Source organism: Sebastes fasciatus, chromosome 12 (genome assembly GCF_043250625.1).
Source record: "Sebastes fasciatus isolate fSebFas1 chromosome 12, fSebFas1.pri, whole genome shotgun sequence".
NCBI classification, from domain to species: Eukaryota; Metazoa; Chordata; class Actinopteri; order Perciformes; family Sebastidae; genus Sebastes; species Sebastes fasciatus.
The window spans coordinates 16,332,256-16,348,925 of record NC_133806.1 but is presented as its reverse complement, the minus strand read 5'-3'; the positions used below and the strand labels follow the sequence as shown (position 1 = coordinate 16,348,925).

The following is a 16,670-nucleotide window of genomic DNA, read 5'->3' as shown; positions in this document are numbered from 1 at the left end:
TTCATATTTGTTCAGCGCTGCCTAGTTTGACCGTTTGATCGGAGTTTGCAAGTGATTGACAGCTGCTCAGAGACAGCAGGCTGCAGCTCGGCTCCGATTGGTTGTTTTCCTTTGGTCTGTGAAATCTTGCAGATGCCATTAGGAGCACCGAAGGACACAGAGGCACATGATTTTAAAAAAAAAATAATAATTTAGATTACCTGTCTCATGCACTACTGTCATGATATAGTGACTGTTTTATAAAAATAACTTTTTTAAATCATATTTGCTCCATTTCTACCCACTACAGCTTTAACCTTTCTGCACTGATAACTTGACAATGGACACAGAGGTGTCAGTGATGGAGAGGAAGAGGTCACTTTGAACATCAGACTGTGCATTCATGGTGTTTTGCTGTGTCTTGACATAACAACAGCATGAAGTGCGCAAAAAAAGTTGATTCATGAGTTGTCAAATGTTGCCCGTGCTTCTCCCCAGGCTCAAACCAAGAGGCGCATAATTGTCAGTGGATTCTGAAAAAAACAGTTGTTATTTTGGCTGTCAACTGTTGCCTTGCATCAGGGTCAAGATGAGTCAGCTCCAGCCGCGTTTGGCCCCTGGGCTGCCGGCCCTGTCGGCCCCTATTACTGTGATGAACCAACACTATGGTGTTCTCTATTAATGTGGCGGTGTTCGGGCCTGCTCAGCTCAATAAGGCAGACCAGTGATGCTGACGGGGCCACAGGGGATGAAACCTGACTCCTTGTCAGGTGTCTCCTTGTTGTCAGTCTCACTGTGATATAGACATTATTGAATGTTGTCAGATATGACACTTGAGGCTGAATCAATGTATGTTGTACCATAGAAGGATATTCTGGACTATGCAGTTCAGGATCTACATTTGTACTCATTGAATGTTTTCAATATGTGTTTTTTTTTTTTTTTGGAGGAAGGAATAAACCTAGCTCCGCAAAACCTTCTCATTATAGTCAGCAGGACGTCAGCTGCATGATTTTCTGTCCACAGCTTGTCACTGACAGGCGGCCCTTTACGTTCTCTTGTGTCCTTGGAAGTGTCCTTTTTGCCTGCATCAGTGTCTCACTTTTCCTATCCGCTATGGATCCAGATCCAGCAATAATTTGTAAGGCCAGAAATAAAACAGAATAGTCACAAGAAGTTCTGAATTATTAATCACCATCCTTTTACCTTGGGATTAAGTTTCAGTGTGACTGGGGGAGACAGTATGTCACCCTGCAGTATCCTTGTAGACTGGCTAGGGTATAATCCAAAGATATACACAGCAGCGTTGACGGTGTTGGTGTACATTACAACTTATCCTCTGCACGTAATCCTAATTTTTTTTTTTCATAATACCCAGATATTTCATTGTCCGCTGTATATTTTATACTACAATTCAAGAAGAGCTTAGGATCATGTCCTTGATGCTGGTATAGTGTCACTGACTTATCCAAGGACACTTGAGCAGGTTGGAGATTTGCCAGCAGGTGTTTGAACTTGTGTTATTGACTGGAACAACAGTGTCTCTTACCCTCCATGCTGCTGCTCATTTTTACTCCATTCAATTATCTTATAGTTATTTCTTTCTCCTGACATTGTCCTTTGTTTGTATTTCAGGTGCTCTGCTGCAATTGGCCTGCCCTGACTCTCCATCAGGGTCTGCTGTTTGTGCTAGAGGACGTACACTCACACAGGAGCTGCACATCAAGCTGCACCGGCCCCCTTCGCGCTCAACCCCTGCGCTATGAGCAGAGGTAGAGGAGGGCCTTACAAAGAACACTTCCACAGGTATCCACCACCCGACTTCCATGCCAAGGAGAATTATTACAGACCTGGCGCAGCCCCACTCTACCCTAGAGCTGGCCCACAGCAGAGCCCGTATTCAAGTTACTACAACAGCCCTGCCTGTCCCGTAGCGCCCATACAACCACCCCCAGCTCCTTCTCTCAACCCTTCTGCTCCGCCCGTACCAAAGCACAATAACCTGGCCCCTAAACCAGAGGACCTCAACAGCTCACATCATCAGAATCACGGTCCCAATTTTGCTCCCAATTCCTTTCAGTACCAACAGGCAGAATTCCTGAGAGGACAGAGCTCCGAGGCGCCACAGTTCAGAGTTAGTCCACGTGGAGGGGGAGCGGGAGTGGTACCCGACAGGCTGCCCAGTTCCTCATACCAGCCCCAGTCAGGCTACAGTAGATATTCATCATACCCCAACAGCAGCCCAAGGGGTAGAGGGGGGTATAGTCAGGACCAGAGTTTTGTACACCCAGGAGCCAGAAACCAGTTACAAGGTACACACCACAACCAGTACTCCAACAGACCGTGGCGCGCTCCGACAGACTCTGTGTGTGACAGTTTTCAGAGTTTGTCTCTTCATCGAGACAGGCCCAACAGAGGAAGAGAAAGGTTCGGCAGACCTTCTGCATCCAGCAGCTCAGCAAAGTCGAGCTTCACTAAAGTTGACATCACTCTCACCCCTGACATCCAGGACCAGGTTCACAGGGTTTTGGCTGCTTTGAGGCCAAATGAGAACATCTCTGCAAAATTGTTAGCCAAAAAACTGCATCTGCCTAAAAAGATAGTCAACAAGGCCCTCTACTCTTTGGAGCGCTCGCAGAAAGCCTCCAAGCAAGGACTCCTTCCTCCCGAGTGGAGTCTTTACAGAGAAGCTCTCGGAGGCGAGAAAGATCAACACTCTATAGTACAGAGTCCACCCTCCCATCTGTGTGTCAGCTCAGGACACCCTCCAGATCCTGAAGCCAAGGTTGAGCTAAAAACAGAAACAGCAGAAAACAGGGGACAAGGCGAAGAAGAGGACTCTGACACAGAATCCAGTTCCTCTTACTGCTCCTCTTCAGAGTCATTTGGCTCTGAAAAATCCCAGGTCCCTGGTCAGCACCAGGTGAAACAACATCCCATCACTACCAGCTCACCTGATCCGCAACTTGCGCTTCCCGCGATGGCAGAACAGAGGGAGCTAGTTCTGAAGTACCTGCTGATTTCAGGGGAGGCTAGTGCTCTTGTCATAGCCAAAAATCTGGGTCTTAGGGGTACTAAGCAGGTCAATCCCACCCTCTACTTGCTGGAGAAACAAGGTGAAGTCGTTAAGAATGGTGAAGTTAACCCTCCCATCTGGGAGCTCTCCACCCACCGCAGAGAGAGGATGGAAAGGAGCATTAAAGCCGCAATGAGCCCCCGCGCTGAGCGGGAACCCGGTAGAGATGAGGAGGGAGGAGGGTCTATCTTCCAGCCGTCTTCACCAATACCTACAATACCAGGTCTCGAGCCACTGCCGCTCCCGGAGGGTTGGATGCCAGAGCAAAGTCATAGTGAAGCGGTAGGCACAATATCTGTACTTTGTATTTTCATTTAACTAACAGGGCCGGCAGTAACCTTATGATTACCGGACAGACGTGAGGGTTTGCATGTGAATTGTTGAACTACTACTTTAAGAGAGAAAAGCTGGTAGATGTGAAGTGTCTTTTTACTGGATGCATTCAGTTAAGGCTACCAGACTTGGACTTCTACCTTGATTTTATTAACCCTTTACCTCTGCTTTTACCCTTTTTAAGTCCCAATCCGCCCTCAAGCCCCCATCCCTTACCACATGTAAAGACGAAGAGACCAATGAAGGACAATGGGCCACTGACGACATCCCAGAATTCCTCAACGCCATTCGCAGAGAGACGGACGCTGGGAAACTGGCAGCAGAGCAGGCCAACTCCGTGGGAACTGTAGCTGTGTCGCTGGCTGCTCCACCTCCCCAGAACCTGTGGGCCAAACTACAGGAGGTGAGGCTGAAGAACCCCGTCAGCGGCCTCATGGAGTACGCCCAGTATCTGGGCCATAACTGTGAGTTCCTGCTCCTCGACCAGTCAGGACCCTCTCACGACCCAAGGTTAGTCACGTAGTGTTTGTTACTATAAAGTTTTAATTGAGTAAAGTAAATGAATCTGTGATCATTGTCTGTGTATTCATGCTGTAATGTTGAAACCTAGCTGTGGCCAATACTGACCTTACAAAGTGGATCAGGTATTGACCAATCCACAGTCATTAAGTCACGGCATGCCACAGATTCAATTTTCAGTGCCACAGGAATCTCTTATTAAATTGAACAAATTAGTTCCATGTAAATTTTAAATTTGGCAAAAACAGAGCACTGTTACGAGAGCAGAAATCCATATTAGCAGATGCTCTTAGTTGAGATATCAGGAAAGAAAAAGATGGATCAGTGCATCCCTAAATATAAGTTAATATAACTTAATATATCAACTTTACAAATTTGGGGTGTTGAAGTGATATCTGTTTTCTCATTAAGTGAAATGCAGAATTTTCTGTTTCTACTTCCACATGTTTGTTACCTTCTGTAATGCACCTGGTGACAAACCTATCGATTCAAAGTTTGTAAGAAATAAATCTGCCTTAATGAAGACACACGATGCTGTCACTTAAAAATGAAAATCACATTGCTTGTTATGCAAAACAGTAGTCTTGGAAAACTGTAGCTGCTCAGTTAATCATGTATTGGCAGATCACTGTGTCTCATCTGTATGTTTTCTCTCCCTCTGTCAGATTCCGTATGCAGGTGATGCTCAACGGGAGGCTGTTCCCTGTCGCAGAAGCTCCCAGTAAGAAGGTTGCAAAAAAGGACGCTGCCGCGGCCACCCTGCGCATTCTCATCGGAGAGATGCAGGGTGGGCCGAGCACGGGGGACGAGGGAAATGCAGTCGGCGTGGACCAAGTGATGGATATACTTCCAGAAACCACTGTAAGTTTGAATGTGCGTAAATAAGCCACCATCGGCCGTCTAAAGACTGCCAGATCTGGCTTTAAACACCTGAGATTGGTCACATGTGAGTAGAGAGCACTACATTTAATGCATCAGAGCAGACACTGTAAACAGCAGAGTCAGTATACATCAGTCAAGTTTAAGAGGATGGGGAGGCCAACATTTTGTTTGTGATTATTTTGCAACCCTGATAAAAAGTTTGAATACATCAGTAACTAGGGATGTCACCATAACTGATACTTCGGGACCAAGTCGATGCCAAAATTCAGAAAATGTGACGGTACGGTTTTTCTACAGTAAGGCAGGTAAAATGGTAATATGGTAAATGGACTTGGACTTATATAGCGCTTTTCTAGTCTTCCGACCACTCAAAGCGCTTTACACTACACGTCAGCATTCACCCATTCACACACACATTCATACACTGATGGCAGAGGCTGCTAAGGTGCCAACTTTGCTCATCAGGATCTAATCTAAATACTCATTCACACACCGATGGCTATGCCTTCGGGAGCAATTTGGGGTTAAGTGTCTTGCTCAAGGACACATCGACATGTGACCCGGAGCAGCCGGAGATCGAACTCCGACCTTCCGATTGATGGACGACCTGCTCTACCCTCTGAGCCACAGCCGCCCCCAGGGTACCGCCAGGGTGTGAGACTAATGTTGTCCCATCGTCCCGGGGACGATAGAAAACGTGTTTGGGATGCAGTAATAACGATAATGCTACATTACGAATAACAAATACGTGTTGAAATTGGCAGGAGCCAGTTAACGTTAACTTGCTCTCGTCCTGACGATTTCAACACGGGACATGCCATTGACTTTTATTACACGCCGTTGTTGAATACTCGATTCTGATTGGTCAATCACGGCGTTCTGCGGTCTGTTATTTCTTTATAGCAAACCGTTGCTATGTATAGCAGACCGTTGCTATGGGCGCAGTTCATAAGTCGGACACTGGCGGACCGTTTTTGTGTCAAATTATTGATTTCTTAATTAAGTAGCTGTGTAGTGAGAGGGATTATGTAGTCGGGTAGTATGTATGTCAAAGTTTCTTTTACAACAATGACCCGTTGGCTCTACATTATCCCTTACATATTATGCATTCAGGCTCTATTCAGTAAAAATTAGTATTGGGCGAAGGTAAATTCTAACATTATCATGATGTGTTCAAATGTCATCTTGTAAAATGTAGTTTTCGGTGAGAAACTTGAATAAATCCAGATGTTTGAACGAGATGTTTTCACAGCAATATATAAAATAGATAATAGAGAGGGAAGTATGACCTATTTCACCTCGTAACAAAAGCCAGTATGCAAACAGTAATAAAGGAGTGGATGTTGAAGCACATTGGATTTATTGTTCTACTTTTGTTTTTTACCGTGGTATCGAATTGCTATCGAGAATCATGGATTTTCACTTCTATTGGTATCGACTACTAAATTTCTGGTATCGTGACATCCCCATCAGTAGCTATGTTTTCAAAACTACAGTCACCCAAAAATACAGCCTTAATTGAAGTACATGTTTTTGTCTCCTCCCCTGTCTACCAGGCGCCAGCTGAAGGCGCGGGGGGGATTTTTGGGACCAGTACTGTGGAAGCGATGGGCACGGCAGAGGTACCTCGCCCGCCTCTGTCCCGCTCTCTGCCTGGTGGGAAGAATCCGGTGTCTGTCCTGATGGAGTACAGCCAGCGCAGCGGGAACCCCATCGAATTCATCATCACTGGGCAGGCTGGCCCGCCACATGACCCGCGGTACAGGCTCCCTTCACCTCCCTCTGAATCTGTGATTTTTGGATGTTGTTCTCCCCCACACTGCAAGTTCCTCCTCAGGGAAGCAGTTGATCAGCTATTTCTGTTCAATCTGTGCTCAGTACTGTAGTCAGGTGACAAAGACACAATACCATCTCTGTGTATTCACTCTTTACCACTCTTTCTGTTTATGATCCATCCCTTTAGGCAGCCGGCTGGTAGATACAATAAAAACGTGTTCCTCGGGTCACTTTCTAAAAACGCTGCATGCATATGTCTTGATCACTAGTAAAAACCACAGGCTCCACTCGGTTGCGTCTTCTTGTTTTTCTAATGTGATAAGTCAGGCAAGTGTGACATAATCTATGATCTCAGTTGCAAAACCAAAAATAAATATCTCTCCCTTTCTCTCTTTTCACCCTTCTTAACCGTCTCTGTGTTCAGGTTCATGTACAGGGTGAAGGTTGGAGAGAACTTGTTTGCAGAGTCCTCAGCTCCAAGCAAGAAGGCAGCCCGCCAGCTGGCAGCAGAGGAGGCCGTCAAAGAATTAATGGCTGATGGGAGACTGCAGCTCAACAAGGTGAGGAGCGAGAAGCAGAGAATAACTTGAGTGGTTCATTTGGGAGGAAAGAGAGGGGATTATATATATCCCCCAAAATGAGTGGAATGACTTTAGAAAAGCAACAGATCTCTCAGGCTGAAAGAAACTATGTTGTTGCCTTTGTAGCGCTGCTCTGCTCCGTTTGCTCAATACCGTTCACATCTCTTTTTGTCTACTCCCTTCTCTCTTTTCCAGCCTCAGTTGCCCCTGGGCTCTTCCAGCGATAGCGATGGCAGTGGCACTGGGACTACATGTCCCTCGTTGCCCCCCCTGACTGCAGATGAGTTGCGAGCAGCCCACGAGGCAGGGGTTGGGGACCTCATTAACCACCTGAACAACAACGCAGTGTCGGGTCTTCTGGAATACGCCAGAGCCCGGGGCTTTGCCGCTGAGATCCGACTGGTGGGCCAGTCTGGGCCACCACACGAGCCTAAGTATGTGTGAATAAAAACACACAATTAACATGTACACACTGGATCAAAATAATCTCTTACTGTCCAGGTTACAATGTGCTTGGAAAAATAGGTTCTTTGTATACATACTGTATATACTTTGTATTAGGGCTGTTAATTGATTAAAATATTTAATAGCATGATTGTCCATGATTAATCGCACATTTTCTATCTGTTCAAAATGTACCTTAAAAGGAGATTTATCAAGTATTTAATACTCTTATCAACATGGGAGTGGGCAAATATGCTGCTTTATGCAAATGTATATATTATTGGAAATCCATTAACAACACAAAACAATGACAAATATTGTCCAGAAACCCTCACAGGTACTGCATTTAGCATAAAAATATGCTCAAATCATAACATGGCAAACTCAAGCCCAACAGTTAACAACAGCTGTCAGTGTGTCAGTGACTTGCCCCAAACTGCATGTGATTATCATAAAGTGTCTGTAAAGGGGAGACTCGTGGGTACCCATAAAACCCATTTTCATTCACAAATCTTGAGGTCAGAGGTCAAGGGACCCCTTTTGAAAATGGCCATGACAGTTTTTCCTCGCCAAAATTTAGCGCACGTTTGGAGCGTAATTTACCCTCCTCCGCGACAAGCTAGTATAACATGGTGGCTACCAATGGATTCCTTAGTTTCATATGATACCAGTATCTTCATCCAGCTACAACCGCCGAAAGATCAATAGTGGCGTATTATCGCGCTAACTTCGACAGCCCTAATTGGTGTATATATTAATTTCCATAATAGTTAAAACATTTTAAACATTAATAATGGCCTTTTTGTCTAATTTCTCTGGACCTCTGTTTTTCTAGCAACACTTGACATGCTAAGGAAAATTCTTGAATGGATATGTGTGTTCCTTTGTTTTTAAAGTGAGTGAGAAAAACCCTGTTAAATCCTCCTCCGATTACCTTTCTCTTTACCCCTCCTCAGGTTCACCTACCAAGCCAAGCTGGGCGGACGCTGGTTCCCTCCAGTTTGTGCGTCCAACAAGAAGCAGGGGAAACAGGAAGCAGCAGATGCTGCTCTGCGGGTTCTGATTGGAGAGGCTGAGAGGGCAGCCCGCACTGGGGAGCTTATCCCAGCTGAGGTACTGACTTCTCAATGGTTCACATTTTCTATCACAACATGAGCCTTCTCGGGCTCAATATGGGGATAAGGCAGGACATGATGGAATTACAGTCACATGCATGCAATTGACAAACCACCTGATTTGAGCAAATTACTGACAAAATAACAACATATGCACACGTAGAATAACATGTAACCTCAGTTAAAACATAACCAAGCTAAAGTAAACTACACCCAGAGTCTATAACTCCACACATTAGTGCTTCACAGTAACTGAATCGGTTCTCTTCAGTGGAGCTGAAGCTATAGGAAGTGGTGAATGTGTATTGACAGTAGGGCTGGGCGATATGGCTTATAAATAATATCTAAATATTTTTAGACTATATGGCGACTGTTGTCACTTGACTGCTGGGCACCCCAGTATTTTTAAACCGCTGAGATGATGGATGCACCAATCAGCAGCCGACACACCCCAGACCGAACCCACACCTCCAGCCAGTCCAGAGAGAGAGCACCTAAATTGGTCACAAAGATCCTCACAAGACAGAGACACTTATTCTCACACAAAACACATCCACACAAATATCAATATACGGCCAGAGCCGTAACAGCGATATATATCGGACCTATAACCAATAAACTATTGAGAATTATTCCATTTTGACAGAGCGTTTCTATTTTAACCGGCGCAACTTTTCTAGCCTTCACGGCCAGAAAACTCACAGACCAATTGAATGCATTGTAAATCTTCTCACGTGATGCTACTCAGCCAATCACATCTATGCATTCCGATAAGCATTGCGAGAGTGAGATCCACACACACACGGGAAATACGAGATAAGAGACAACAATCGGAGAAATAAGTGGCGTGCTCTAAAAAGAGAAATTTAAACAGCGAAAACAGAGTTGTTTTTTTATCCACAATGGACAGACAAGTATGTCTCGTATGTTCAGAGACCGTGGCGATTTTTAAAAGCGATATTAAAAGCGGTAATGTCTTGGAGGCTGGCATCTTCCATCACCTTTTTCGACCTCAACACGTATATACTCGCTTTGGCGCTTCACTTCTTCCGCTCTCACCAGGCTCTTTCCTAGTTCTCTGCTTCCCTCAAGATACAAAAACACACGCCTCATACGCACATCCATGTTCATACGCCACACACAGTCGCCCGGTGTGAGTGTGTGTTACTTATTTATTCAATAGGAGACGTTATCATTGTCTATGATAGGGATGTTCTGTATCCCCTTATTTATGTCTTTTGTTTATCTATTGATAATCTAAATGTGGCCCACTCTCCCATTAGGGAGAGGCATTTAAGATATTTAAGATGTTGTTGGATGTATTTACCTTTATCATTGTGATACATGTTATTTATTATTCTTACTAAATAATTCTTGATACATGTACATGGATGTTGTCACTCATGAAATGTCATAAACAGCTATTTACTTCTACTTTTTATTATTATCTGATGTATGATTGTTTACCCTGCCAACATGCAGCTTATTGTTCTCCCTATTTTTCCTACTATGGGAGTTTATTTAAGAGAATGTGAGTCTCCGATCGGCCAGGAGAGAGTGTGTGTGTGTGTGAGAGGGAGAGAGCCGCGGGAGAAGCAAAATGCCAAAGCGTGTCTCATGCCGGCGGCTTAAAAAAAAATGACAATTAATATTTATAGTCAATTTTGGCAGTAAGTCATTTACTACATCCCACGTAGAGCAAGCCGCAATACATTGAGTATATTTGATATATCGCCCACCCCTAATTGACACCATACAAACATTAAACATACAAACATTACACATTCTCTGGCAACACATGTTTGTTTTTTTTGTCTACCATATACTCAGGCAGCCTTAGATATGTTTGGGAAGCCTTAACAATATGGTCGTTTTCTGAGATGTATTATTGGATTGCAGAGTCAAATAAATTTCAGACATACCGAATATTAAATAATCCTCATTTCCTTTCTATTTTGCCTGTCCTGTCCCGTATACATCCCTTTCTCTAGCTTCCAGTGAGTGGCAGCACTTTGCACGACCAGATAGCAATGTTGAGTCACCAGCGTTTCAACGCCCTGACCACACGTATCCAGCACAGCCTTCTGGGACGCAAGATCCTGGCCACCATCGTCATGAGGAGGGGGGAGGGCCTGGGGACTGTTGTCAGCCTGGGAACTGGTACATCCATTCATTTTAGCATATATAACCTATGAAGCAAAAGGGAGTTGGTAATAACAGGGAGTATTACCAATTGTGTTGGGTTCCATTGTTGTGTACTTTGACACTGAATGTGTTTTTCTTTTCTGCTTTTTTTCTGTCAGGAAATCGCTGTGTTAAAGGGGAGGAGCTGAGCCTAAAAGGGGACACGGTTAATGACTGCCACGCTGAAATCATCTCCAGAAGGGGATTTGTTCGGTAGAAATAGATCTTTATCAATGTTTCTCTCCGTATTGTGAAAATACCCCGATCTTCTCCAAGACATTATTTATAATTCTCCTTTCTTCTCAGGTTTCTGTACATTGAGCTGCTGAAGCACTACGACGGCACAGAAGACAGTATATTTGAGGACGCGGAGAAAAACAAACTGCAGATCAAATCTGACATCACCTTTCACCTCTACATCAGGTGAGAGATGTTTTTCTCTCTCCTTGTCCACCACCATCCTCTCCTCTTTCAGTCCTGTCATGTCCACCACTCAGATGTCATCAATGTTTCATGTTTGGATCAATGTGGTCTCCTTCCTCCTTTTAGACTGCGTGACATATAAATACCTTATGTCTCGTCTTTCTCTCTTATCCATAGCACGGCGCCTTGTGGGGACGGCGCTCTGTTTGACAAGTCATGCAGCGAGTCGGGGGATGAGATCGAGGGCCATCAGCCTCTGTTTGAGAATGCTAAGCAGGGCAAGCTCCGCACCAAAGTGGAGAACGGTCAGAGATGAGATGGACACACACACGTCTGTCTTCACAAATATATACTGTATATCAGTGCATTGTAAGCAGGGTCTGTGACCTTTGTCTGTGTGTGTTGTTGCTTGTGCCAGGCGAGGGCACCATCCCAGTGGAGTCGAGCGCCATTGTGCCCACCTGGGACGGCATCCAGCACGGCGAGAGGCTGCGAACCATGAGTTGCAGCGATAAGATCCTGCGCTGGAACGTGTTGGGTCTGCAGGGGGCGCTGCTCACCCATTTCCTGCATCCCATCTACCTGAAGTCAATCACGCTTGGTAACATATACTGTTTTTAAATAGATTCATGAGCGTTAACGTCAATGACCTTGGATGAATCTCCACTCTTATGTTGCTCTTTGTCTCAAATTTCTGTTCTACAACGTATCTTTGTTTTTCTGATGTGTCAGGTTACCTGTACAGTCACGGCCACCTCACACGTGCTGTTTGCTGTCGGCTGGCCAGAGACGGTGACGCGTTCACCCAAAGTCTCCCTTTTCCCTTCATGCTGAATCACCCAGAGGTAACCGCTCAAGGTTTTTGGCAATGTCAAATGTAGACATTAATCAGGAGTATTGAGGTCATTGTCCAAAACATTATTAATTAAGCTGCCAACACACCTATTTGTGCCGGCACAACTGTTCCTTCACTGCTCGTCTTCTTTTAAATTTGGCTCATCTATCAATTAACTAAAAGCAGGTAGGTCACTCATACCGCCGGGCGAGATGCCTGAGAAACACAGTGGCTGGGGAGCTAAGCAGCTTGTTCCCTGTTTTAGTCCGTTTTTGAACACTTTCTTGGCTTTCATTCACACATCAGTGAAATTGGTTGAATCTACTGTTCCTAATGAACGCAGCCATCACACTGACACACGCATTACACAACTCATTTTACACGCTCTGTCTGGACTTGCTGACTCACACTGAAATTAGCCAGATTGAACAAAATGTGTATCTCTCTCTCTCTCTCTCTCTCTCTCTCTCTCTCTCTCTCTCTCTCGCTCTCTCGCTCTCTCGCTCTCTCTCTCTCTCCCTTCTCCCTCACCACCTGGCTGGACCGTAGGTGGGCAGGGTGAGTGTGTACGACTCCACGCGGCACACAGGCAAAACCAAGGAGTCCAGTGTGAACTGGAGCTTTCCAGACCAGCACAGCGTCGAGGTGCTGGACGGGACCAAAGGCAAACTGGATGGGTATGTAACTAAACCAAATCCTGTCACTCCTGATGGCAATACACAATAATTATTAATAGCCTTGGATTGTTTGTATAGTCTGTTATTGTGCACTTAAAGGGCGGGTCCATTCTTTTTTCTTTTTTCTTAGGTTTTTATATCATTCCGTAGCTTCCCAGTGGTGTTTTTAAGTATTCAAATCCAAATATTCAGGTACACTAATCAGCCATAACATTATGACCACCTGCCTAATATTGAGTAGGTCCCCCTTTTGCCGCCAAAACAGCCCTGACCCGTCGAGGCAGTGATTCCACTAGACCTCTGAAGGTCTGCTGTGGTATCTGGCACCAAGCCGTCAGTAGCAGATCCTTTAAGTCCTGTAAGTTGCGAGGTGGGGCCTCCGTGGATCGGACTTGTTTGTCCAGCACATCCCACAGATGCTCGATTGGATCGAGATCTGGAGAATTTGGAGGCCAAGTCAACGCCTTAAACTCGTTGCCATCCACATGATGTAAAAGAAAACGTGATTCATCAGACTAGGCCGCCTTTGTCCATTGCTCCGTGGTCCAGTTCTGATGCTCACGCGCCCATTGAAGGCGCTTTTTGCAGTGGACACGGGTCAGCATTGGGCGCCCTGACCGGCCTGCGTAGTGCTGCTCTTCAGTCTTTCTGTAGTGGCTAACAACAACTGTATTAACCCACAGCAGATTCATGTTGCATTATGCCTCTCAAATGCTTTGCAGAAATGTGATTTTGTTTTGTCATCTGAATGAGTTATTGATCATTGTGACATTGATCAAACACCACATCATAGTGAAGAGACATCCCTGGAGTTTGTTTCCAGAAGAAATCAAAATCAGTTGTTAGAATTCAATTTGGGTTAGTACTGTGCATTTCCAAAAAAAATAAGAAATCTGAGATGTGGCAAACTATGAATAAACACTTATCAAAGCAAACACAAGGTAAGAGAAGCCTTGGCAGCGTTTTGACTTCTATTTTTGGATAAAACTGTCAAGTAACCACAAGCTTAATTAAATTTTAATTAAATCGCCTGAAACGGTGAGCAGCAGGCAGCTAAGTAAGCTAAATAGGCAACACTGCATGATCACAGGAAGTGTTGTCGTGACAGCTTGCCAGACAAACTGTGATGTTTTCTTTGTTTCCTGAACACTCGCACTAACCAGCCCTCTAATGTCTCCCTTCTAGGAACAAAATGAGCGTGTCCAGAGTGTCCAAGTCCAACCTGTTCTGTCTGTTCCGCTCTCTGTGCCAGCGGTGTGGCCGCACCGAACTGCTCAACCTGCCCTCTTACGCCCAAGCCAAGATTTCGGCCCAGTCCTTCCAGCTAGCCAAGCAGCAGTTCTTCCGCGCTCTCAGCGGCCACGGCTACGGCGCATGGATCGGTAAGCCGCTGGAAGAGAAGAGCTTTGAGTCGGGGGAGGGAAATGGGAACAATGGAGCGAATTTCCCTGTGGGATACGGCGGCAGTAGGAACGGAGGTGCAATGGAGTACAAGCAAGAGGAGGCATAGAAACGGAGCGCGTTATTAAGTGGGTAATATAAATATGTGGGCGGGGGGAGAAAAGCACAAGGAAGGGGGCAGATTGAAGGGTGGATATGAAGGAAAAAAAGGGACAATCAAACAACGCGTAGCCAGCAGTCAGAAGTGTATCTTCTCATGGAACATGGTTAAAGGCCGCAGAGGAAGAGTGATGGAAAGGACAGAGTGGCAAAGCCCGATGGATGAGTGGGGTTCACAGTAGACAGACGGAGCTATGGAGAGATCCGCGGGGTGTACACAATACATGAAAAAGGAGTTAGCTCAAAGTTTGTGAATCACCATAGTAAGCACTGCTACAAATCTGGGTTGTATTAGTTTGCAAAACAATAACTTTGTTTGTTCCTGTATAACGGTTATACCTGTGATTTGGTTTCAACTTGTAATTTCAGTTTTTCTTTTTGTCATTGTAGTGTTTGGCATATACTGCTATTATTTTTCCACGGTTCAACTTGATATATAAACGCGTTTTTTTGCAAGTTCTTTGACTATTGCGATTGCAGTTCGGACCCAGATGATTTGAGAGGTCAAGTGGGCTGACAAGTGCTGCTAATTGGCATTCGACCTAATACGACCCGCAATTGTAGCAGTGTTTGAAATTGTGATTAGAGTTTAAGTCCTCTGTCATGTAGTGCTTATTGTTTGTTCTGCTGCATGGAAATACTGCTTTTAGAAACAGCGAGCAGACACGACGGGACGCTTTCAGCAGGAAATCTCTGATTTTTGAAAATTGCACTCACCCTAGATAGATGTTCTGAGTAAACTTGGAAATGAGTCGTTGCTCAGCACAGTCCCAGCTTTCACTGTACATAAGAAGATCAATCCCAACTCTTGATCAGTGACTAACCAAACATTCACTGTCCAGCATTTGAGGCTGTAGCTCCTGAAGCCAGCTTCAATCAGGTCCCTTTCTGAGTCATTTTTAAACTTGCTGTACACCCTCAGCTGTCTGTCCATCCATCCACATGTTGCCACGGTTGCTTTTAGCCTAGCATAGGTCAGAGCGCCCCTTTTGATCAGTCCCATAATTTCTCTGTGCTTTTGGGCTTTTATATAGAATTACTGATGTCACGACCTCCAAGAAGTACAATATTTCTGTTGTTATCGCTTGTGTGTTTTTGAGTATTTCTCCTTTTTTTTTTCTTCACCTCTGGCAAAAAAGTCCACCAGTAGCTGGCCATGGGAGGAAGTCCTGGAAAGTCTCAACTGTCCTGCCTGCAGCCTTCCTGCACATTTTCTACATCTCGATACGAAAAGGCTTTTAGGTTCCCTCGCATGGCCAGTTGGTGAGGACTGCTATGTGAGGACAGTTTTGTTGTCTAAGGAGAGTGTGTAGTCTGTTCTTGATTTGATTATATGTAAATGGATGGTGCAATATATACATCGGGTATATACAAATACATCAACACACAGATGTTACAGTGGGGTCCAAAAGCCTGAGTCCAGTTCCAGAAACTCATTTATCGAAAACTAACAGAAATGTTAAGTCAAGCGCTTTATTCTGAAAATATTGCACAGTTATTTTTTTTAATTTTTTTATTATTAATAATGTTGGAAGAAAAATATATTAATCAGAGTTTTTTTTTGTAGAATTTAAGAATCTACATTATCGAGCACTCTTTAAGAGCACATCAGAGCTGTACTGTGATATCCTGATGTTACAGATGTTTGTATTTGAGGTCAGGTAACTACAGAAGGAAAGCAATGAAAGTCAGCACTCCATGATACCTCAAATTGTTTTGTGTAGCTTTGTTGATTGTGTAGAGCCATTGTTTTAATGGAAAATGAAGGTTTTAAGCTTGTGTAGTTATCTCTCTTACTGCAGCTCTAAAGTTCAAGTTTTATTGAAGACGTTACTGTCTTCAGCAGTGATATATTCTATTGTTTGACTCTTAAAGACAAGACTAAAACCTGAGACATAATACAGACAAAACAATTGTTTTTAGTATTTCTTGCATTTCTTTAAAGATGACATTATTTTTATTTATGCCGGCTCTTATCTATTTGAATAAGAAGCTTTGAGAGGAGAACATTTGTGTTTGTTTTTATTGTTAAAACATACAGTTCTTGGTGGTGGACTCTGACTTTTGGACCCCGCTGTATAAATGTTTTAGTATAAAGCTGTCTGTGTGTGTGTGTATATGTATAAGTTTAATGTATATATTTTGTAAATCATCTACAATTGCTTTTCTATATTTTTTTCCCTGATGTTTTAATTAAAATGCTATGGAATATGCTGTTTTTTACCAATGACGTTTGGAAAGTATAAAAAAAAATAATAATAAAATGAGTAGCAATGTTTCAGTGGA

General features: G+C 44.2%; 1 protein-coding gene across 3 annotated transcripts in view; it reads left to right on the top strand.

Moving 5' to 3' along the window:
• adar (adenosine deaminase RNA specific) overlaps positions 1-16,670 on the top strand; it is a 19,464-nt gene extending 2,794 nt beyond the window's left edge. For 2 of the 3 annotated variants that reach the window (XM_074653575.1, XM_074653576.1), the window contains exons 2-16: positions 1,615-3,337; positions 3,573-3,898; positions 4,573-4,768; positions 6,346-6,548; positions 6,990-7,125; positions 7,342-7,580; positions 8,547-8,703; positions 10,697-10,865; positions 11,009-11,102; positions 11,196-11,312; positions 11,490-11,617; positions 11,731-11,913; positions 12,045-12,157; positions 12,697-12,824; positions 14,010-16,670. In XM_074653575.1, coding sequence (XP_074509676.1) covers positions 1,742-3,337; positions 3,573-3,898; positions 4,573-4,768; positions 6,346-6,548; positions 6,990-7,125; positions 7,342-7,580; positions 8,547-8,703; positions 10,697-10,865; positions 11,009-11,102; positions 11,196-11,312; positions 11,490-11,617; positions 11,731-11,913; positions 12,045-12,157; positions 12,697-12,824; positions 14,010-14,334 — 4,110 coding nt within the window. In that variant the 5' untranslated portion in view covers positions 1,615-1,741 and the 3' untranslated portion in view covers positions 14,335-16,670. The remainder of the gene's footprint in view (positions 1-1,614; positions 3,338-3,572; positions 3,899-4,572; positions 4,769-6,345; positions 6,549-6,989; positions 7,126-7,341; positions 7,581-8,546; positions 8,704-10,696; positions 10,866-11,008; positions 11,103-11,195; positions 11,313-11,489; positions 11,618-11,730; positions 11,914-12,044; positions 12,158-12,696; positions 12,825-14,009) is intronic. The other variant, XM_074653577.1, reaches the window with a different exon arrangement.